Source organism: Anser anser, assembly GCF_964211835.1.
Source record: "Anser anser genome assembly, chromosome: 1".
NCBI classification, from domain to species: Eukaryota; Metazoa; Chordata; class Aves; order Anseriformes; family Anatidae; genus Anser; species Anser anser.
Window position 1 is genome coordinate 60,639,127 of NC_139720.1, and position 25,493 is coordinate 60,664,619.

Below are 25,493 nucleotides of genomic sequence, written 5' to 3' on the forward strand. Positions count from 1 at the left end.
GCAGCACCAACTCATTTCACCTAGGTTCCCCCAAGGCCACTTGCCAAAAAAGCCTGGATTCAAACCTGTGACTTAGAAGCCAAAGACGTCACATCCCAATTACTAGTCCCATATATGCTCCAACCCCCACCCTCACCTCCCTGTAGTCAGGAGTGATGTTCTGTTCCACTATGATATTAGCTGAATAGTTTGAGCACCCACACCTCCTGTCGAGAGAAAAAAAATCTATACAATTACTTATAGTACATAATGACAATGAATGACAACATTTATAGATGGGATTTTTACTATTCAATGGCCTTTGTGTGTCTTTTTTCCTCAGACCACTTGTAAGTGCTAACAGCCTAGTACCCTAATCAATATATAGATATATATTTTTCAAAATACAAGCTAACATTTAATTAGAGCAAACTGGTATCTGACTGCAGCCCACTTTGAAGGAATGACCCCTAGATTGTACATCATCTCCAATAATAATCCCAGTGAAAACACTAGGATGCCAGCAGATAAGGAGGAGAACAGCATGAACTTCTAACCAGCCTGATTTCAAGCCATGTACGTAGTTTGTTTCCTTTGATCATTGCCCTTAATAGCTGTCCTCTGTGTGTAATTTGGTTTAATTTATGTGTATGCCATTTCAGATTTTAAAAAACACATATAGCCCCTTCCAAATTTATTAAAAGCAGCCTTCCTACCCTTAATAGTTATTAAGAGAGGTTAGTGTTATGTAATTAAGTTAATCCTCATCTGTAAAGGCTAATTAACTGAACACTAATTGAATCTGCATATGAAAATTTGGACAATGTGTTCTCATTATATAATTTGTTTGGTATTTAGTTCAGGTAATTTTTTTAATTGTATATTTTCTTTTACCTTTTCAGGTCTTAAGGAAAAAAAAATCTAAGTTGACAGGTTCCTGTTTGTATGCTGTACTAGCTCTTGCCATCTTCAATGAACAGCTCTCATATCAGAGTCTGGAAAACCTGTTCAAGCTCCTTGGCCAGAGAGGCCAGGGGCCTCAACTCATCTTTTTGATGACTGAGTCATCTCAAAGGATCAGATGGCACAATACACTTCAGTCATGCCAATTCCCCACCCCACAGCCTGCACACATGGCCAGCTTGAAGCCATTGGGGCAGTTTTGGCAAGGCACTACCCTTTCACCCCCAAAGATCTCTCCCCAGTAAAGTCCCAAGGAGAAAACAGCCTCTTCCTGTTCTCCTCTGCCTGGGTGTGCCTGCATTACAAAGGATAGACATGTTTTGGACCCTTTTCAGCCCTTGCTTGAGACATTTACAGTTTAAAACAGTCAGGTTCCCAAGAGGGAATTAAGAAAAGCACATCATCCTTTCTGGTATTTGCTGTCTCTCCCCATTAACCAGGTTAATGGCTCACTCGAATAGGCTGGTAACCGAAGAGACAGCGGGAGAGAGGGGAAGCCAAGCAAGTAAATACACAATTGCAAGCTTGACCTCAATAGCATGCAAGATTTCTCAGTGCATGGAACACATGCAGTCCTCAAATTTTCTCACACGCACCGCTACATGCTTTAACATCTAAGTGGTAAGCCCCAGCACTGCCTAAGAGGCATGGCTGAGCAGAGCAGCTGCAGTTGGGTAACATTCCCTTGTGCACCACTTCTGGCCCACTGGTAACAACCTGGCATTCCTGCTTTGCAAGAAATACCTAATGGGAAGAGCATCAGAGAGAGGAATGAGAAATGGGATATACCCTGTGTATCCTTCTTTGGGAAGATAACACATTTTCTAGGTAAGAGTACTTCGGAAGATGTACACAGATGTCGGTAATACATTCGATCTAGTGGCATACAGAGAAATTAGTATGGACTGGGATGAGGAAAAAAAAGTACAGGCATGAAAGTAAGAAATCCACATGTGTCTCAAGAGTCAGTCTTGGGACAAATTTTGCTCAATGTTTTGAGGACTTGAATTTGGCAAAGAAAGCAGAGAGACTTTAGCCAAGTGTGCTCATGATTCTGTGTTAAAAACATCTTCAGCAAGTAGAAAGATTGAGACTGTCATATCAGAAGAACTGGATGAGCTGAAGAACCTGAACAGCAGCAATGACTGAGTCTTTACTTCAAAGCAAGACTTCATGCCCTTAGAGGGACTACGTTAACTCTGACTTTCTGCAATAAGAGATTGTTTGAAAACGATGGAGAAGGAAACCCTTGGATAGACACATCAACCACAGGATAACAATGAACAACAAGTACAGTGAAAACTATAATCACAGTAAATCTGGGGTATGCTTTCTCTGGAATGCTGCATGCAAATCTGATGAGCCACATTCAAAAGGAATGAATTAAAAACAGAACAAGTCGAGAGAAGGGTTACAAGGATCCTCAGGGAACAGAAGGCCTGTCTTACAAGTAGTAATTAGGAGAGTTCATTTTAGCAAACCAAAGGTTCATTTTAGCAGACCAAAGGGAGGAGATATGCTTGCTGTCTATAAATGTACTGGAAGTAATCATCAGGGAAGGAAAATATCTATTTAATATAAAGGCCTACATTACTAAAAGATCAAATGAATATAAACTGGCCATAGATAAATGTTGCTAGCAATTAGGTGAAAGTTACAGACTATCAAAGCAGTAAGATTTTAGAACAGCCTCCCAGCCAGAATACTGGAGGCAGGAACCTCGAGGAGGGTTTTGATGCAGAGGACATGGCTGGATGGGAATACTTAGAAAAAAAGAGAGAAGGATCAATGACCTAGCCCATCTATTCTGGTCCTACACTCCTTAAGGTGTCATACAGCCACTTCCAGAATAAAAGAGACTTCTCTCTAGTGAAAATTTCATATATGCACAGTGCGATCACATTTCTAGTTGATTCACCTTAACTTTCCAAAGCATTCCCACGTAGATATGGCCTCAAACATTAATTTGGCCTGCTGCAGTAAGATTTTCACTTTCCTTTTGTCTTTCTACTTTCAATCTCATTTCACTTTACAAACTTCATTTCCACAACATCTCTGGGATGGTAAGTGCCCATCTGTCACAGGTGGGGAATTGGACGTACACGAGATTAAACAATTTGCCAAATGCCACACAAGAAGTCAATGGAAGAGCCAGAGATGAGTTGCAAGTTTCTCAGTCCTTCTTGATATCTTACAAAACCATTCCTTCTCTGCCACTGAAACACAGACAGTATATGAGATAGGAATATCAACAAATTTGATCTATTTCTGAACATTCAGACATATCACATGCCTGAGGCTTCAGAGAAAGGCAAGAGGAAAAAAAAAACAACACCACCAACAAATACACAGTTAACTCTAAAATGTTTTAAATAGAAGGTTTCTTCCTCATCCAACTGTTAGCTTAAGATTCAATTACTCTTATCATAATATGCATAGCTATAAATGTAATTAGTCATAAAATTACTCAGACCCCCCAAATTATTCCAGCTGCTGTACTTGACTCCCTGATTCTTGCAGTGATGAATTCTCCAGACTGATTACACTGGCAAAAGTCATATTTCCTTTTATCTATTTGGAAGTTGCCTGCCATTAGCTTAGACCTTGTTTATATCTGCTGTAGAGCTATAATTGCAACTTTACTATTTTTATTAAGACTATTGTCTAGATAACATATAAACCTGCTTGGCCCTTATTTTACTTAATAGCAAATGTCACAGAAGACACCTATGCAAGCTTCTGGGAACCTTTATCAAAAACAGAAAACATGTTATTATGAAGACACGTAAAAAGAGAAATACAATTTGTGCAATGTTTGTTCATGAAAGGCTCCATGAGGTCTTACAGACAAACTGCAATTTCTGATCCTGTGATAAATATACATTTATAAGAAGTCAAGAAATTGGAAAAAAAAAAAAAAAAGAGAGAGAGAGAGAAAGGAATGATGGATCTTGTTTTTACTAGACTATGTAATTTCAACTAAATCTCTTCTAAGTTGCACTCAGTTTGGAAAGAAGACAATTCTCTCCTACACAATAAGATTTTCTCTCTTCTTGTATGTAATTCCACTGGATCACTAACTGTCTTTGTTGCCTTTCTTAATATTACTACATCCTCAAATTACAACAGGAAAACAGAGAATTACAGTGCTCTCTATAGGAGGGAATTCATTGTGCAATAGAAGACCATTGCAATGTGTATTTTCACTGTGTGCTCAATGGCTCTCAGATGGATTAGCGTAAGCATTCAGCACATCACTAATGGTGAATGAGTTTTATTACTTTTCTTTGCTGGCCTCCCTTAAGAGGAGCAAAACAGCAATTGCATGATCTAAACAAATGAGAAAAACTTCTTGTAGGACAGACAGGCAGACATGCTAGTTAAATCTAAGGAAAACAAACATTTTGGGAGTACTCTGACAATGCAGTACTGTTTTAGGGGGCATCAAGTTGGCATCTAGAGAAATGAAAGCTGACTTCTTTCCCAAGAAAGGGAGGCAGGGACTCTTTCCCTTCAGGTATTTTCTCTGCTACTGAAGAGTGTTCCTCTTCTCAGCTCCAGCAATAACAGATTCCTTTAGGTTATGAAAATGTCATTTTTCAGGATAAAAGGCATTAACCGATCCCATTGTGTAACAGTTTCTCTTTGGCACCACACAGTGCAAACAGACAAAAAAAGTACTAGAAAAGTTACACGTCCATACGCAAATCGTATTTCTTCATCTACAGAATTGGAGTCACAGTGCTTAAGCTCTTTTCTGATTCAAACTCTGGGCTATCTCGTATTGCCTTAACTCACTAGCACCCAAGCAGGTATTATTTAGACAGGTGGATTTCAAGAAAACCCTCAGCTTTAGGAAGCAACATTACTCATTCAATGGGTGATAATATCTCAGCCTCCTCAGAGACATTTCCCTTGCATAGGGCCAGGGGTCTCTACTGTGGTTTATGAATTGATTATAAAAATCAATATCACTTAATTATCTGTAACCATCAAGTCTGAAACTATAAAAAAAAAATCTGAAAGAACTAAAGATTATCACAAACTCCATCCATGTTCCGCTCCCATATTTTGATCATATGTTGTGCCAACTCTAGCACACAAACCAGTGCCCAAATCAAAGCACTGCATGCAGAGTATTCCATAAAGGGAAGAGAGCTGGAAAGAGCATTACATGTGACACATTAATCATGCCACTTAATGCATTACTGGAGAATAGCGAGACTACTTCCGTATTTTAACATAGCTGGACAAGCCCAGCTTCCTCCTGCTGAATTCCCACCTTGTATGGATGCAGGCTCTCAAGCATGAAAGCAGAAAAATGTCCCTATAGATTGTAGTGCCCTCTGATGCAGAACCGAGCATGCTGCTATCTGTAGCATGGACAGACCCATTTTTGCTCCTATCTATCATATGGCACCTCTGGAAAAGCCACGAGGCTAAGGGCAGACAAATCAGGTTGACACACACAAACCCCAAGGTGAGCCCATACGTTCAGCAGGGCACAAGGGGGCATGTGGCTGCTGAGCTATGAGCATCTTTCACCCTAGCCATGTGAACAAACACTTTATGTGCTTCATCCTGCTCCCAGACACACGGCCGACCAGGTAGGACAGCCTTAGCCTAAACCACTACAGACAGAAACGTGTTGTGAGATCCTATGCAGAACGGAATAGTTTTATTCCTTCTGGAATAAGACAAGCTGCAGCCCCAAAAGCCACACCAAACCACACAGTTGACTCTTTGCCTAGCCTAAAATAATTATTTCAATAAAATCTCCTTGTTTTCCTGAGGTAAGTTACTTTTCACGTTCTGTTCTGAAGCCAACCACTGTTCGAGACCCAAGCCACCCAGGTGGTAGCTGGTGGGATCCAAGCACGGAGAACAGATGCACTGGAAAGACACGTTGGGCCTCCCTGGAACAAGGCAGACTGAAACACACAGTGCCAAGCCCAGCACAGGCTGGAGAGAGAATCAGGGAGAACAGCAAGAGCTGGGATAGCACAAGGAAACTAAACAGGGGGCTTCAGTGGAGCAAGAATCTGGGACAGATCTCATGATCAGCAAGGCTAGAACCCAGAGTGAGCACACGGCACCACAGCAAAGGCTCAGTCATAGCTTCAACTGTAGCTTCGTCATAGCTTCGTCAATCTGTCCAGACCATATTTTTTTTTTTGAATGAATGAATGAATGATGCTACACACCTGCAAATAGCAGGTATTTTCCAGAGAACTGATGCATTTAGTTGCCCTGTCACAGCTGCTTTCATCTACACCCAGAAGAGAAGAGAGACACTTGGCACCCCCATTCAGCACAGTGGCTAAAGAATTGGATACTTTGGCACAAGGCATGAAGTTGAGAGCAACCACTGCTCTTCCCTCTCCCTGTGAGTTAGCTCTGTTCCTAGAGGACCGGGACACTGGCAGAAAGTAAGCACTGCCTGGGACAGGAGTCAACTCTTCCATTACACCCTCCCTGTAAAGCAACAACCTGGAGGGACTGTAGAGGAAAACAACGTGCAGGGAACAACAGCATAAGCAAGCTCCTGATGAAGACATCATCTCAAACTGAGAACCGTCTGCTCTTGCACTGTACTGCATTTCTTACGGATACAGTACCAAATTGCCATCCCTGACAGTGTTGAGGGTTTGGACATTCCTGGCTCCAAGGTGGTCCTATAATGCTCATTAGCAGTTCCAAGGTAAGGGCTTTCTCCTGCAGGTCCTCAAAGAAAAAGGGAGTACAGTCTGGTAAATGGTAAGAATCCAAATTAATTGATATTAGAAAGACAAATTCTGTTTGGAATTAAGAGCTGAAATAATACACTGTAGCATTAAGAAATTATGCTAAAAACTTAACCTAACATCACTGTTTGTCTCTGGTTTGTCCTCCAGAAAAAGGGCTGGAGGAGTCAATATCAGAGAATAAGGCATCTGCTTGTGCCCTGGGAAGTAAAGGGGCATCCTGCCACACCACTGAGGGAGGCAGGACACCCTACCAAAGCTATAAGGAAGCTCCTGCTGATAAGAGAAGTGGCAGCAGCTTGCTCTTTACTAGCCAAGCTCTAAACCCAGCCCTTGGACAAAACATCAGGAAATGCCAGCATGACCAGAAAGTGAATGGACTCCTGAATCACTGTAAGGCCCCCGAGGGCTTTCATAGGGACAGGACCATCTAGAGCTGCTTATACTCCAGGGATTAAGCTGGGGTTTTTTTGTTGTTTGTTTTGACCGCTCTAAAAACTTGGCCTCTTCAAAAGTCTTGGGTCAATACCTCTTTTTAGTTTAGGAGCAAAATTATGGGGTCAATCTGGAAGTAAAAATAAAAATCAAGGCCCCGATGAAGAGTGTAAGTATCTATCCCACTAAATTTCAGGCTAAAACTGTTGTGCTCATACACATATATTAGAATTCCTATATGCTCATTAAGAACAGCCCCAGGTTAATTATATGACAATGCAGGATGCCAAAGAGAATCATATCCTCCAGAACACAGACAGCTATCTCTGCTCCTGCGGAACAGGTTATTTCTAGAGGATGACAGGTTAAATTCAATTAAAGAAACAGCTTTGAAGCGCTGGCTTTAGAGCAGGGTTTTCCTCTCTCCCCCAGATCTTTAACATAGTATCTGGACATTTAGCTTAGTTAGGTACCAAAACCTTTTCTGGGTGTAAAGAGAGAGGCAGGAGAAAGAATGTTAACGGCCTCTTTTTACAGTAGCCAGTTGTCGGAGGAGGTGGGGGGAAAACAAACCACACGGAAAACAATTGCCAATTAGTGGTCTTGACCATTTAAAAATGGGTCCCAAAATAGTCAGCTAAATTGTTTCACCCGGAGCAAAATTACCCATGGATACATATGCATGCACACAAAAACAGCATCTCTTGACGCAGTGCTGATGGTGACTGCAGTCAAGGAAGAAACATTATTACATTCCACATCGTGAAAAGACCACAATGCAGTAATTATTCTGAAAGGTTTTCACAAAGCACAATTATTAAGCTAACGTTATCCCATTATTGTTTGTTGCTATGGAGATAATATAATCAATATATTTTCTGGATTGATTTTTTTAATACTACTAGCACATTTCACAACATAGCAAGATTTAACTCAATGCATTAACTGATTTTAGTTTATGATTGGCAAAGTCTTGAGGCAATAGATTGCAATCCATCTCACGCCTATTATTCTATCAAGACACTTAATGTCAAAATCTCTGCTGCAAAGGCAAGTTTTCCTTGTTGAAAATGAGAAAAAGGATAACAAATTTCTCTGAAGAGAGGCAATCTTTTAAACATGAATTTAACACTTATTTGTATTTTTTCCGAAGCCAAACAAAAATAACCAGATTGACTAAGGAAGGAGTGGAAAAGCGAGTTGTGTTTGAACTCTCAACTTAAGATGCTTATTTATTCCAGTGGGGATGTTTTGAGCCATTATCCTCCTCTGTGTAATATAAACTGTTCCTGCAGCAACAAGAGGCTCTGAGAAGGCAGCCGTCATTGAGGTGCCGAGCAAGAGCCCGCTGGATGCAAACGCAGCTTACAGCCTTGCCACAGCTTCTCTCTGCACAGTCTGGGAGGAGGCGACCACTAGCTGCTCCCATGGCCAACGTAGACAGCAGACACTTGGCTGTTGGTCTCAAGGGGTGGTAAAGCAAAACTGGTGTAGCCAGAGCCCTCATTTTCTTCACCCGCAGAACTGCCAGAATCTCTCTTTCAGGTCTGCCTCTGCAGATGAGCTTTTTGCAAATCAAGCAACTACTCCTGCATTTGGACAATGGTGAGACTGCAAGAACCTGAGTCTGTCAGACCTTTGGAAGGCAGTAATACAGTATGTTAAGAGGCTTCAGTTCTGACAAGGTTGTTTCAGCCAGTTACCTCTCATACAAATAGCTGAGCTCATCATTGTGCGAGGTCTCAAAGCCTTTTAACATATATTTCCCATAGTTGTCCACAGAAGGATTTTCACGGGTTTTTTTCTCCTCCCATACGACTGTGGGAATGGTAAATTCCCTTCCCCTCAGTTCCAGAGGTGAATATATTTTTGTCAGCATGGTTTATGCTCGAGCCAGAATTTACAAGTGCAGAGTACTAAACATGGGGTAATTAAATAAGAGGAGTTACAGCAGCACATGAAGGTAACAACACCTATTAACTTTTGAGAGTCATGCAGTTACACTTTTAGGTTCCTGTGTTGCTTTAGCTGGATTAGGCACCCGTATATGAACTTTGGCCACAGTGTGTACAACTGCTTGCATAAAGTTATTCATTACGGTAATTCCACCTTCTCCTTTCCCTAAAGGCATCAGATTGGGTGGTCTTGTCTGTCTACTTGAAGTGGGCTGTGGCCCAGTAATGTAACTTTTGGACTGAATGGAGGGAATCCATCAGGAATGATCATTCACAGATTAAATTTGTTGCCTGTGCAACACATCTGGCTCTTCTGGCCCAGGGGATAAGTAAAAGAGTTAGGAATTCACATTCACCTCCCACCCCCTACGAGATCGCTGTGCTGCCACTAACCCAAACAGAGGCAGGGATTGTTTATAAGCCACCTTTGCCCTCCCTGGTCTGCATGGCATAGATCATTCTCTTCCATCATGTTTCTGAATGACGCCGCTTTTATCAAAAACCCTCTGTCTGAACTGCTGCGTGGACATGTGCCACAATGTACAAGACAAGCACATGCGTATGGTTGCTTGCCTTTCCACCTTGTTTACTGTTATGCTACCTTACAAAGGATTTTTCTGCCAGACAGGGTTTAGAAAAGTAGGTACGATACTCATTCAGACAGGCTATTGTCACATGAGCAGCCTTAAAGGCACCATCTGCTAGTTCACTGGCACAGTAAAGCATTGCTTAGTACACATCATTGTTTCCAATATAAAGAAAAACTTCATTTGGTTCAAACCACTGACTACATGCTGTCCCCCACAATGAATTATCATGCAACTACACAGAAATTCAGCAAAAATAAAAACTAATTTAGCTGTGGTCAGTCAGGGGATATCAGTTTTGGTAACAAGAATTATAAAATTACATTCCCAAGCAACTAGTTTCAACAACAGATAGACAGCACCTCTGGTAAATTGGCTGCAGGCCTGGTTTTAATGCTCATTTGTATTGAGTAGAACCCACCAGTGAGACCCCCTTCACCTCAGTGCTGGAGGAGTAAGATACTTCTTAGCAAAATTAAAGCAGTTGGTGTCCTGCTACAAGGATAGACACTAGACACACTTTGCTTAGCTACATTCTATAATTGCTATATATTATCTTCTAGTCAAAGATATATTATTTATTTTAGCAATCCAAGTCCCAAAAAGTATCCATGAGAAAACACACTATTACTCCACAACAGAAAGATCAAACTGCTGTTTGGCTGAGCCCATGCATAGTGGAGACCTGTGCAGCAGCGAGAGGCACCACAGAGGCATCCACCACAGGAGAATCCTGCCCCTGTGCAGCAGAGCTTCCCCTAGAGCTCAGCTTTGCCAGCCCAGCTGGCCTTGGCCATTATGTTGACCCAAGCTGCTCTAGGCAGGTACTGGGGTCCCACAGCCTCACCTTCCTCACTTCTCCACACACATAAACGCTGCTTTCACAAGAACGGAGAAAGCACAAAGACCACACTCATCTTCAGCCCTTCCACAGGTCACATCAGGATGCAAAAGGCTCTCACAGACCTCCTTCCCTGCTCCCACCACCACTAAATACAATTTAACCTACAGCGCTTTGCCCATAACTATGCAAAAAGGTGGATCTGAGCCGGGAGGCTGGAAGAGGAGCCAGCACAGCCGCGTCGCAGTCTCAGAGCTCCCTTTGCAGGCTCCGTAACAGTGCTGTGTTCAGGGAGACGGGAGCTGTTCAAATGTTTTGACAGAACATGCCGATTCCTCGGGAATGTTTTTATTCTAGTCAATGTGCCAATTCTGCACAGATTTCCAGTGGAAAGCAGGCAGACAGCCTGGGTCTGGGTCTTCCGAAATAAAATGATTTCACCCAGAAAGAAGAAAGTTACATTTTCAGACTATTTTTTTTACTTGATTTGTAATTGTTTTAGTCGGTTTGATCATTTTCAATTTTACCTGGGAACTCCATTTTCTAGCAGACTCTAAAGACAGGCCAAAAGACACCAAAACACTGTAGAAAATTAAACTTGAGCAAAATACCTCAGAGGACTTTTGAGATGCAAGTTTAAGTAAACAGAGCACAGAGATAAACAACACGGAAACCCAAAAAGCCCACTAACCTTACACTAAATAAATGATGTCCTAATTAGGAGCTTCTTAGTCTGGTTCTGCAAGAACCCAAACACCTCCATGTTTGTATTTGCAGTTGTCTTTCAAAGGCTTTCTTTTTCCCTTTTGCCTTAGGGAGTTATTTATAGGGCTATTATAATTTGAGGTCTGGTCTTCTTGTGGCAGGTCCTCCATCCAGGAAATGAAATAGCATTAGAAAATGAAATCTCACATTTATGAGGTCTCTGAGATGGTTCCCTGGGGCATTGGGGGGGAAAAAAAAAGAGATAGTGAAAAATATAAACACAAATATAACTACAAGATACTTGCATGGTTCCTAATTCTATCTGTCATGAACTATATGAGACTCTTTATTAAAATAGAGACCCCCAGTATAAGGTCACCAACTGCATCTTTTTCCCCCCTCAAAGGTCTCCAATTCCCTTCTTGTGTGTGATAAAGAGCCTTTTCCACCACACTTTGTCTGCAAGGTGATCCTGTCCAAGACTGTCCTCAGATGTGCAGCACAAAGAAAGATAACTCAAATGCCACCCTTCCCCAGCTGCCTTGCCTCATGTTTTTCACAAAACATTATATGTTCTTGAGTATTAACCTATCAAAGCAGATTTGTTCATCACTTTGTAAGCTGTAACCCTTGTAAAATTCATGTATCAATCACCAATTTCTTGTTCATACCTCTATGTACATATTTCCTAGACTAACTACCCTGTAAAGACACAAGGTGTTTTATCCCATCCAGGGCTTCCCACCTGATGTTTCAATATATAGACATAAAATCAAATAAAAACCAAAACAATGAAGACTTTGGGAAGTCTGACTTTCCCAGAACTGGAAAAGGTCGTCAGACACTTGGACAACACCTCTAGAATGTGACAATAAATAATAAAGAGTAATTTGCATTTATTTTAATGTTTTGTTCCGCCACCCCACAACATTTATTATGGATATATTTGGGAGTATTTTAGAACTTATACCTAGGATTCAATGTCTTTTTCTCTTGCTTGTAATTTTCAGTCACAATTCTATTTCACCATTACAAGAAGAATGTCCGGTGAGCAGCTTGTTTTTTTTTTTTTTTCTTTTTTCTTTTTTTTTTCTCTGCCTGAATATTTAGAAGTGTCCCAATATAATTTTTCAAAGAAATTTTCACTTTTCCCTGTATATTATTAGAAGTCACCTAATAGTCATGAAATATTTAAGAATTACAAAATAGAAAGATAATAGCAAAGGAAAAAAACGAAAAGTTAAAAAGTACAAGGACAACCCAAGACTATATCAGTCATTCCACTGCATGGCAAAGTGAAAACAGAAAGAAAAGCCAATAGCAAGTTGAGATACCTGGTTTTAAAGTACAGAGGTTTGTTTAGACTTCCTGTTGAAAAACTGCTTTTTTCTTCCTCAAAAAAACCTGACTCAAGAGCAAATTTGGTTGATTCTGGTTTCACTTTATTGTCTGCACTTAGACAAGTGCTGAGGCCTCTGAGTATGTGGAGAGTTAGATTCCTTTTGAACTTTATAGCCCCCAGACAACATTGGCCGTTTCTTACATCTCCGCATCTACCTAGGCAACTTTAATATCTGGATTAAACTTCATAAATATTTGTCAAAAAAAAAAAAAAAGAGCACTCCAGAAGACAACATTTCACCTATTTCTGACAATATAACAAAAGCCCAAGCATGCAACAGCTGCTTTGCACCTGTACCACAGATACTGCTACTTAACTCCTCATGGCTCTGTCCCAGTGCCCATTCTGCAAACTTATGCTGTCCTTCCCAACACTGCATCCATTTGACTGAGGGCTGTGACTAAGACCTAATTTCAGAAAACGTTCCTCCTAGGGAAAGTTCAAATTCATCCCCAATTCCTTCTTGGGGAGGAGAGGAAAGGAAAGGTGAAGAACCCAGTGGGTTGTAAGTCTTACATTCAGGTAAAGCCACAAGCAGGTGGTGCCACCCAAAGTGCACTGTAGTCAGACAGAAGACAGTACACAAGGAATACTGGGGATTTAATGGTACGTGTTTGAACAGGCAGTTCTCCAGAGCCTTCTAACACTAACACTTATTTGAACATAAAACTGAGAACAGCTAGTTGCAGCAGACCAGACGTACAGCAGCTGTACCATCCTACTTCAGAAAAGGGCAGGAGAAGTATTTGTTTGCTACCCTTTCAGGATGACTTGATATGCAGAAGGCCAGCTTCTTATCTGAAGAGACGTGTCATGCTATAAACATTTCTAGTGGAGCTTTGGTTAGCAGCACTTGCAAGAAAACCCTAATGAAAATAAATTGTTATGTATTTACCCATATGCTGAGGAGCATATGGCTAATGCATTTAGACACTGCTAATGAAGTTAAGACTCAGCTAAATTTGTTGGCTCATGGATAACAACTATTCTCAACAACCAATCTGAGCTGGCTATAATTTTAGCATTACAACTGATACCTGGCCATCATTCTAAGTACTGATGTTGCTGTCACAGAAGAACTTTTTTCTGAACATGGATTTCTACACGTCACAATAGGAAGGTGAGCAGCATATGATACCACTAAACTCCAGATCTACATGTAATATGAACAAGTTACAGCTTCATCTAAAACAACAGAGATTGCTCTTACTAACTGCAGCACTGAGTCTATTGCTTTCTGTTTTAATTTCAAGGCATAGCAGATTTTGTATTTACTCCAAACCAATTCTCTCCAAGCCAGCACTGATGTAAATACAGACAAAACTGAATGGAAGACAATCAGATCTAAGAAATATTCCCCCCCCCCTTTTTTTTTTTTAAGACCATGTGTAGAAGCCCATTAAATTTATCACAACAGCTGTAAGTCCTCTTGTTCAGTCACATCACTATGAAGCCATTCTTCAAGGTGAAGGTCCATATTTCTTGCAGGAATCTTAGTTCTTTTGTACGACCACAGAGTCCAAGGAAAATTCCAGTTTGAGCAGTTACACTGGGTTACACTATATGCTGCTACTATTATTATGGCATTATTTTCATTCCCTGCATTATCTGCATTATTATCTGCATTATTTTCATTCCCTGAACCCAACTATCGTGTAGGATGCCTGTTTTATGTTCTCTGGTGCTAGATTTCATGCCAGAGCTGGCTTTAACCTAGCAGTATGCACTTCTTAAAGAGTAGGCTACTGATAACACTCTGGAATTTGCTGTGATGAACTTGAAAATATAGTCTCCAAGAGGCACAATGCATTGCAAACTTCCCCTAAACCACTCCCAGCAGCAAGATGCCATTTTAATGATGCAGACCTCTACTTTGATGGATATTGGGTAGCCATTTCTCCATTGACACCAAAAAACAATTAAAGAGCAATGATTTTGGTCAAGGATGGAATGGAATGGAATGGAATGGAATGGAATGGAATGGAATGGAATGGAATGGAATGGAATGGAATGGAATGGAATGGAATGGAATGGAATGGAATAGCAGAGAAATGTCCATCAGTATGGTGATCTTGGGGACTCACCTTATTCAGACACCTTCATTTATAGGCCAAAGCTCAGGCTGGCATCGATTCACAGCTCTCTTTGGTCTGTGTCTATTGATGGACCGTTTAAATTTCCTCCTGCCTTCAAACTTACCAGTCTATTAGAGACAGCAGTGATATCAGTGTCCCCAGATCTACCACAGAAAGTCCCCAGAGAAGTCACTTAGGCATCGATCAGAGCGTTTCGTCATAACATGATAAATTAAAAAAAAAAAAAACACCAAGATGTATGTACCAGAACACCATTTATGCCAGCCATTTTGTAGGCGGGTAAAAAGAGGCACAGGGTGAAACAAAAGAAGGGGATCTGCTTATTCAGAAAATAAGGAGTCTTTGTCCCAATCAAACTTGCCCCAAATCACTCTGGGAGTCTGGGGAAAGCTGGGAGCATGATTGCAAAGTCTCTGCTCTCACTTGCTATGCTGCTGTTGAAAACATCATTCCCTTTCCACTTAACAGGAAAGGCCTGTTAAAGCCTTCTCATACAGCTAGCAATTGCCTCAGCTATTGCCTCCTTATCACAAGCAAGCATGAAGTATGCCAAAAGGAACTACCAAAACATGGCTTACAGAATACCAAAGACATGATGTTGCTCATGAATGAAATTTTCATCTCCTCTGAGAGGCAATAACTCTATGTCTCTACAGGAAGGGCCCATCCAGGCCTCTTCAGGATGGCGCAAAGAGCAGTAGGACGTGCTCTCGGCAGAGGGCATACAGCAAGGAGCTGTTCCTTGGAATACAAAAGGGACAGTTCAGACTTCTTTCTCCTCTTATATTCCAAAAGAAACATTACATATTATTCCAAGACATATTATATTCCAAAAAAGCAAAACCATCTTTCATGACCACTGCTCTCGGGTCACCATTACCTACCAACAAAGCAGCAATGATTCACCCCTCTTTTTCTGTCACAAAAGACCTGCCTGTTTCTTTGTGCCCTACAATACCATCTCTAGCTTCCATAGAGGTTATTTAAAGAGAACCTGTTGACACCGCATTCAGGGATACCTTGTGAGCACAGCGGTCAGAAATGTCAAGTGCAGGAACACCAAGGACATTATGTCTGTACAGAAGGCTTTCTGAGGAACATGTGCTGCTCTCTCTGCTGAGGTCCCACAGGCTCAGGGAGTAGCTGAGATGTGCCCTAGCACAGCTCTGCCTGAGGCCCTTCTGGGAAACCAGCTGTCCCGCTCCCACTGAGGGGTGCTAATAGCATTTAGTCAAGCAGGAGTCAACTAATTGCCACGTCTCGATTTCCTGCTTTAGGCTCCCACAGCCAGGTACCGCACTGTCTTTGTCAGGGTATCCAACAGTGCTAACGTCTGATCAAAGGAGGTGGCACAGGGCATCGGCTGAGGCTAGGAAAACACACATATTTGAAAAGGAGAGAGACTGGCTTTACAGATACATGAAGATACACGCAAAAACACATTTAACCCCAGGTTTTCTGTCATGTTGCAGACTGCAGTGGCTAGATTCAGAGCCGCACCACGTGCGGGCATTTCATTTGACATGAATACACAAATGGGCCTTCCAGTCAAGAAGAACTTTTCCAGGCCATGAGAGAAGACCTGAAGCACCCCGTGAGGCTTGTCAGGGCAGTCAGCAGCCCACAGTGGGTGCACCAGGCTGGTCCGTGGTGCCATGGTAGCTGTGTGGAACCAGAAAAGGCAACCAAGAGGCAAAGCACACACTCCCTACCCCACTCCTCTCATTTATCTGTGCAAAGCAACACAAAACCATATGCAGGCTTTCACTGTCAGTGTAAGCCATATTATTCTTGTAATTAAATCCAGGTCCACAGCCTTTCCCTGACCCTGACTATTTGCCTCCCCCCAACCTTGTTTGGGTTTACGTGCTGTGTCATTAAATTCCAGTACAGTAAGTGCTGCAGCCTCCTTCCAAGCATTGAGATACTGCTTTCTAGGCTGCAAATTAGACGTGGGGTTAAATTTGTTCCTGCAAGGACCCAGCCTTTTATTTTTCTTTACTTCCCAGTCAAAGGATGCTTTTGGCAGATACGTAGTGGAAAAAGATGATATTTGCTCTCTGCTTCCTCCCTACACACACACACACACACCCTCCTTCTCCACTCCCACCCATCAGCCATAAAACAACACAGCCCAGCTAGATCCCAAATTGAAAGCAAGACAAAGCATCCACACATCCTCCACTTCCATTCAGCAGAAATGGGCCGCTCTAGGGTAGCCCAGGATCCACAAGTAGGCCAGGCAGAAATAAACAGAGTAAACAAAGAGTATCCTGTCCAAGCGGAGAGGGGCTAAAGAGAGTGATGTCATCCATTAAAATGCAAGGCAGGGATGCAAGCACGCAGCCAGTCAAAAGCATCGCTGGAGCTTGCTAGGAGCACTCAGAGGAGAGCAACACATGTTCACGCCAACACAGGGACCCAAAGCACATCACCCAGTTGCACACATGTTGCCCGCCTACCAAGCCCCAAACAAGGCAGCCGAGGCAGACCTACCACCACCCCAAAACAGCAGAGAGGCGAGCCCCAGGTTGCGGCAGGGCAGTGCTCTGCAGGAGGTTGAGCAGCGCAGGCAGGTATGGTACCAGGCGACCAGAGCTGCTCAAATGTCAGAGCCAGTGACATTTAAAAACAGCACAGCTGCCTTTTAAGAGAAGGATGGGAAACAGGGAGAAAAGCACAGCACAGCCATAGCAACAGGTCAAGGGTTTGCCACGGTTCTTTGGGAGGAAGGCTAACAGGGCATGGGCACTTTCTTGATTTTCAGAGCATTTGTCACAAAATCATTAGTCTAGGAATTAATAGGATAGTTCTGCTTATTTTTTTTGTAGCCTGCCCCTCTCACTCATGCACCTGCATGGGCTTCAAAGTCAAAGCCCATGCTGTGTATAGCTTTGTGTCTCCTGTTATGCTGCTACAGAGACAAAAAAATAAAATAAAATAATATCCACAGATTAGTAGGAAAAATGCAGTATGTGGAGAGATGGGGGAAACAGTCAGGAGTTCCTAGCACAATGCTAGTCTGTCTGCTGCAAGTCTGCTCAGTTACCAGGAAAATTGAACATGCTGCTTATTTTTTTTGAACAGCCTAATCATATTTACTATTACATCAGACTTGCCCACCACAATTTGTTCTCATGCAATGAAGAATTTTTAATCTAATATCTTGGACTCTGATAATTTCCCAGCTGCAGAACTGTAATAATTTCATATCTTCTCATTTTTGAGATAAGCCGATTAACGTGGATACGTTTTAGTTTCAGGCTGCGATTATCTCTCTCTATTTTACTTGAGAGAAAAGGGGCAACTTACAGTAAAACAACCTTGTTTTCCCCAAGACAGCTCTTAAAGTCTACTTTTCTGTGATGGAGATAGGTCTTTCCTGTTGCATTTCCCTTATCCCCTTAACTTTCAGCACTTCCCCTTCTTTTCTGAGACACTACATTACAGCATCTCTTATTTTGGGCATTTCTCAGGCAATATATTTTCTTGGAGAAAAATAACTCTTTCAAGAAAAATCTCATGGAGAAAACACTTTCTCATTTAAAATACATTTGAAAGTTTATTAAAAAAGAAAAAGGAAAGAACAGCCCAGCACTATTGGTCAAATCTTGCTTGCACTGTTCATTCATTTTCAGACACACTTATGGAATAATAATGACAGCAAAGAGAATGATGAGGCCTGATGTTCTGTTCACATATACAGTGCAGTAAAATGAGAACCTCCACTAATATCAGTAGAACTGATTTACACCCATGTAAGCAAGGGAGAAAGCGAGCAAATCCTTGAATTTATGCCATTAGAAGCTGAAAAAATGCTGCTTACTCCTACAATTTTTTCAATACCTTTTGATGTTTTATGTTTTTTTTCCTTAAAATCCCCGGGTCTGTGATTTACTCAATTATATCAGATGGACTCACTTTCCTTCTCCATTTTTTTCCCCTTAAATTTCTAGCAATTATGAAAGCCCAAAACCACGAGATGAGCATACTCTTTGGCCTGGAAGAACATATTTTTGAAGTGTTTTGATTTCTAAGTCTCATTCTCACACAGAGGTTTTCAACCCGTGTTGATTTGTAGTTCAAATTCAACACTGGAAATGTACAAGTTCCATGTATGCAGATTCCTGTACAGCACATGAGAAGTCATTCCTCCTAGCCACCATTCATGAACTCCTCTGACATAAATGGTTCAAGGGCTGAAAGACCCTTTTAGTGGGATTGTGGCTTGTGTTTTTCGATGCACAACATTGCTGATAATGCACAGAGCAAGAAGGAGCTGCTCTATTTAAAAGAGAAGACCCTTTAAATATCCAGTTCAGTGAAAAGACGTGTCTGCATGAACGTGCAAGAACTTCTTAACATTATAGATGTAGTTTTGCTACTTCCTAAAACAAACAAACAAACAAACAAACAAACAAAAAAAAACTGCTGCTCTTGCACCACCGGCAGCTAAATCCCTAAAGTCCCTAAAACCTATTCCAGTCCTGACGAAGGTGGGAGGGAGCTCCTAGCTCTCCCCTGCTGGGGAAGGGAGGGAACATGGAAGCTGTCCTCTACTGCCTGCAGTGAGAGCACTTGTAACTTGAAAGTGCTCTAGTCACGAACATCCAGCAATATAAGAGCAGCCCTCCTCTTACCAGCACATTGCGATGGGCACTAATTCGAAGAAAGCAGCCACAGGAGCAGATCCAGAGAACATGGTAAAACGTGAGAGAAGAAAGAAAGAAAAATTACAAAGAGTTTGGACTCATCCCTGCCTGTTCCTATTGACTATAAGACTATAGACAGGACAGACAGCGAAACCTTGTAGTGCTGGACATACAGCCTGGTGGGGCTTGTGTTCCTGCAGTGCTTAACTGCTTAAAAACTCTGGCTGAAATTCTTATTTCTTGGTACTGCAAGACATAGTTTCATGGCTACCTTTACTTATTTTCTCCCCAGAAGTTACTAAAATTATGTCCATTTTCTTCCTTAGCCTGCTTTATGCAAGTTCTATAAATGCAACACCGGTAATGAAATTTGCCTAGCAGATCACAGATAATAGTTTTCAGAAACTTTCTACTCATACAGTAAGTATTACAGGGTAAACCTATCCACAGCATATCAAAATAATTTAGTCTCCAGGCAGCTTTTCCTACAGCAAGTGTTAGCAGGTAACTAACGATAAGAGGATTTTGTCAGCAAAGACCTACAGAACAAGTCACTTCATGCCATCCAGCTGAATTCAAACCAGAACAATCAGGGTGAACTGGTCCATATTCCATACAATCAGCATCTCCTGTATCTTAAAGTCAAACTGTCAATCCTTTTCAAATGAACCAAGAGCAAATAAGTCCACCTTTTATGCTATTTTCTAAACGAAATCAGATGTACATGTAAAACCGGTATTTAAATGGGTTTTACCTAGTAATGAGTCAGATATTGACGGAACAATCACCATGAAAACCAAGGTAAGAAGCACTACAATTGCATTAATAATTCAAATCTCAGCATGGATATTGATGACTATGCACTTAAAAGAGGATATTGGGCTGTAGCTGGAGTTAGCCCAGATTTCCTGAAAAGTTGTTGGAACATAACAGAGACACACTTGGGAGATTTTACTGTAAGAGTCCAACCAGAGAAATGGCAGCTCCTCATTATTAACATAACCTGGTCAATCAGAAGCTTTAAAAAAGTTGAGCAAGGAACAAAAAACACCAGCACGAACAGGCTGACAGAAGGTGAAGGGTGGGAAGAGCGAGTGAATTAAATCCGATGGCAGAATCCTCAGTACTTCCCCTCCCAGTCCGGGATGGCAACATTTGGGGCACAGAACAACAGCATTCAGTGGTAGCCAATTCCAGTTACTGCTTAGGACCAAGCAATGCTACAAGCTTTAAAATAAATGTGTACCATCAGCAAAAACACAAACAAATAGAAAGGTCGTGCAAGCCAAAACCACTCAGAACAAACCAGTTGGGGCTAGTTATCGTAATCTGCTCTATTCACATAACTAAGTTTGTTTCACTGAGGGCATGAACTTTCTTGGAAAAGCTCAAGTAATTAACTGCAGGAGCTTATGCATTTTCTTTCCCCTCAAGTTTATTTTACCCTGAAATTAGTGCTGCTTGCACACAACTCTCTACAAATTCACTCAAAGAACTGAGTTTTACTTGTTTTTTCCAGAGGAGGACGCTTAAAGGGATGCAACTACTGAAGTGTAGGATCCTTTTCAATCCCTCCTACCTCGTATCCAAAATTCCAAACATTTTGGATAAACACAAATAAAACGCTTCCTTACCTCCCGGAAGAAGAGCAGGTTTCCAATGAAAGGAAGAGGTGGAGGATGTCTGATCCCTACTTTGCTTAGTTTGGAGAAGGCAGAGGTGGAGTACCTGGAAAAAATAAAGTAGTAAGTTAATTTTGGACCTTGTTAGGATAAGACTTCCCACAGTAACTGGTTCAGGTGGCTTCCCTGGGTTCAGATAGGGAGAAGACGCTTTCTGTATTGGCCAAACAGAACCGTCAGTGAGGTGGCACTGCTCAGCCACAGGAGCAAACACAAAGCACTGGTGCTTCTGAGGACAGAAGAACAAAGGGACTCAAACACAGGCCCGCTAACTGGGCAGTGGAAATGGAGAGCTGCTCCTCTTCCCCAGGAGGTCGTGTGTGCATCAGAAGCAACTCGCTAAAGCTACATGCGGTTACGAGATTGAAACGGGCATTTGGGTTCCAACCGTTGTGGCACAGCTGGGAAAGAAGCAAGACAGATCTTCACATGATTATTTTCTTTTTCTTCTATCACCACTACCTATACAGATCACAGAACAGGAATTCAAACTAGTCGCAGTTGTGAGTGAGCCAAGACACTGTCAGTGTTTTCAAGTCAAGCCTAGTATTTGGGCCAGATATGCTGATTAAGTGATTTTCCAGCTGCCAGTCAGCAAATTAAACAAAGATAAAAAATACATGGAAACAAAACCCAGACTGAAAAGCTTTGTGCATCCCTTGTTTCAGATGAAATTGTGGCATGTTGGCAGGGACAATACTGGGTGGGGGAGGAAACAACCCCATAGCCCTTTTACCCCCTCTCCTCCTTTCTTAATACATACCATGGGTTTAAGTCAGTGGACTTTAGGTGGTGAAACCTGGAAGAACAGGAGCTAACAGCAGCGGTTTTGATTAGCCAAAGACACAATAATACTGATTATTATTACATTGAACACTATCACCAGGAGGACCAAGGCAAAAGATAATTGACATTAATAAAGGCTGTCTCTTGATTAGCATCCCAGCTCAGAGCAATAACAATTTTAAAGAACCTTCCCCGTTGCCCCTGCTTACTGCATGATGTTTCGATGTCTGGGGCAATTTTGTTACATGTGAACTACACTTTCTTGAGAGGAAACCGAGAAGAAAGTGAACTTGAGGCTCTGCTCTCATACTTTATCTATTAACAGGGCAGTTCTGAACTAACTAGTGGTCCTTCAGCTTTGAACCGCAAGCACGGTGAGACTGTTTGGTCCTGGAGATCAAATTAAATCTAACCCAAAGTAAAAATCGTGAACTGCATATAGTGTAGGTATAGGGGTCATGATGTCAGCTGCCTTAGTCTGCTGAGCCTGCAATTCATCTGAATTGCATAAGAGACATAGCCAGAAGCAGTGCCCTGGGATCCCAGTGAGCTGACTCCCTCTTAAGCCCAGCTGACAGTCTCAATGACTCCAAAGACCGTGCTTAACCCACTGCTATGACTTGGACAAGTCTGCTTTCAGATCCCATAAGCTACATAACACCTCATTTGAAACACCTTACATGATGCAGGCAGGAACGTCTCGGCTTAATTAAATGGGCAAATAGCGCACAATTCTTGTGGGACAGGGAACATGGGGGAGAAAAAGAGTCAGTGGCAGAAAAAGGCCCTTCCCTTCAGCAGGTGGGAAAAGATGCTGCTGTGAAGTGAAATATAGGAAATTAAGAGTATTAAATCTCACGTGACCAGCAAAACAGAACAGGACTTGCGTATCTAGTTAGCAGCTTTTTGTACTTCTGTTTCTTGAGATTTCCTGAAGCACAGTACCTATTCTCTTAATGGCTTTTCTTTTGTGAAGATACTTTACAAAAATTATAATCAGAAGATACAGATCTGAATATATTTAAATATCAGCAACGTGCTTCCTATGTGGCAATACGAACCTTCCCAAACACAAACCCTCTAAATAGAAGTGATGTCTCTATGCAGGAGTACTATTTCAGTATCACAGGGTATTGTGGGAAAAAAAGGCACAGAAGTCAAAATTTATTACACATTTTATATATATTATTGACTTTTTGGCTGCATAACTGCTTTAAAAAAATAAGGTTTGTTTGCTTGTTTTTTTAAAAGCTGAAATAGCTAATATTCTTTGGGAAGAAAAAAAAAAATTTAACTTCAAAATGACAAACAGCCTACGTGATACATTTTCTTCCCCAAAGAGAGGATTTTTTTTTTGCTGCTGTTTGAAATCTGCCTAAAATGTCTTTGTGTCACAGCAAAGACCTCATCTTCTGTATGTAAACAGTGGAAGAGATGAAAATCTCTCTCAATGGAAACCAGTCAATTTTGCAGCATTTTCTGCTGGATGTTTTTACTGTGGAATACATGACAGGTTACAAAACAGCAGCCAGAGCTGCAACCAACTTCTAATTTCACTGTAGACTGGACACTGTAGACCCCAGATCTTCTTGTACTGCAGGCTCAAACAGTCTTACACAGCACAATTAATTGATGTGATCACCAAATATTTCAGAAGGAGCAAAATTAATGAGTATAGTGCTCGAAACTCGGCACCCAGGTTCATAAGACAAGAGCACACCTGGACTCCGTGGACTATTTATGCTTAGATGAGCAGTTCATCTTCGTTAGCTTCTGAACTTTATTGGCAGCTCCATACCAATAATTTGCTTTCCTTTTTCCTCCTAAGAGTTTTTTCTCTGCTACTTTTCATTCAGCTACATTTGAAGTAGGTTTTCAAAACGTAGAGGAACATGGTTTACAATGAGATGGGAAACAAGCACTGTAGTCACTGAAGCATACCAACAAATGGACAGGGTCAGCAATAAAAATAAAATAAAATAAATCTCATCAATAAACACATATAGCTCTGTATCTCTGATTTCATTCCAGTTCTGGTACTGTTGAAATGCCTGTAGTTTTGCAGAGAAGAGCATACAAGTGCTTCAGGACTGACCATGTTGCATGCACAGAAGATGGAATATTTAGAATTACAAAGGTAATCTTGACTTTAGCCATTTCTAACATAACAGCTTATGTTCTGCAACCTTAATCATCACTTTAAGAGCTTCTCCCCCACCCCCCACCTCTGCAATATTTCAGCTCATGCCTACCAACTGGAGGGTGCGAGGAGGGAGAGGAAGGGGTGTTCTGGAGTTCATTAAAAAAGTAATTACGAATTAAAAAAAAATCTGTCCTGTGTAACACACAATGAACACCAGCAATGCATGCCTCTGACAGCTTCATGGCACAAACCTTTGCCTCTTCAGCCAGAAGCATCTGATAACTGGAACAGGCTAATTTATGTGATTCAGCTACTCAGCACACCCATGACACACACTTGGCCAGTAGCTTGCAGAGTTGTGCGCTAAGTAGTGCCGGGGAACACAGTGGCCACGTTTTGTTGCTGAGAAGGGGAGATGGGCCAGAAGATGAAGAGTGTGAACAGGCAGAATTGTCTTGCAGGTAGGCACACTATGTTCATCTCGAGAAGCTGACATCTAAATGAAACGGTTCTCAATCTGCCTTATCACCAGCAGGAGGTCTTATTTCTCATCTGCTACTTAATGCACTTCTGTGTTAATTTATCCCCCCCGATTTATCTGATAGCAGGCAACTTCCAAAATAAAAAATGCTGTTTCTGTGTGTGCACACTAAGGATAGAAGTCTATTGATCAGACTAGCAAACAGAAAGGACAATGTTAAAAACTACTGGCCTTTCCCTAGGCTGAAGAGTATTTATAAGGAAAATGAAAGAAAAAAAAAAAGACATACACAGCTATATTATTGCTAAAAAATATACATTTCCACCTTTCATCTTAAATACTACCTGCGGTTCTGATACTTCATCTCAAAGAATCTAGAAATAGAAGAGATATTGGGACATGACCAAAATGTCCAAAGATACAGAACAACTTCTCTACAAGGAATAAATATCTAGATTATAATATTAACCTTGGAAAAAGAAGCAACTGATGCTGCATGACAAATACATATAAAATCCTGCATGGCTTAGAGAAGATAAATAAAGAATTATTACTCATCATTGCTAAAAATAACTAACTAAATAAAAAAGCCACGCACAACAAATAAATGTTCAGGTGGCAGGATTAAAACGAAGCACTTTTCCAAATAATCAATATTCTAACTATGGAACTCCTTGCTACAGGATGTTGTCTATTCTAGATGCTTAAAAAGCTTCAAAAAGTGATTAAATTAATGGAAGGAAAATCAGCAGGTATTTAATTCATGAATTTAACAAATGTAAAAGAGAGACATGGAAAAAGATTAAAGGGAAGGAGAGAAAAAATTATTTTCATAAGCAGGGAACTAGTCTGTAGGCTCCCAATGGCAGCATGAGATTAGACTGCTACAAAGCCTAACAAACAAAACTTCAGACACTTCAAGTTTTCTAAAGAAGATGGGAGGAAGAAGACTTTGTGCAAAGAGGGGCATAATAAAGGTAAGACTCTGATGGCAACAGTATTGACTGGACAACCTACCACATTTTCACTCAGAGAAACATAC

At 41.3% G+C, this 25,493-nt stretch overlaps 1 protein-coding gene across 8 annotated transcripts in view; it reads right to left on the bottom strand.

The window, feature by feature from the left end:
- The window catches only part of TBXAS1 (thromboxane A synthase 1), a 267,215-nt gene that overhangs the window by 159,004 nt on the left and 82,718 nt on the right, over positions 1–25,493 (bottom strand). For all 8 annotated transcript variants that reach the window (XM_083830333.1, XM_083830331.1, XM_083830330.1 and 5 more), the window contains one exon: positions 20,994–21,087. In XM_083830333.1, coding sequence (XP_083686459.1) covers positions 20,994–21,087 — 94 coding nt within the window. The remainder of the gene's footprint in view (positions 1–20,993; positions 21,088–25,493) is intronic.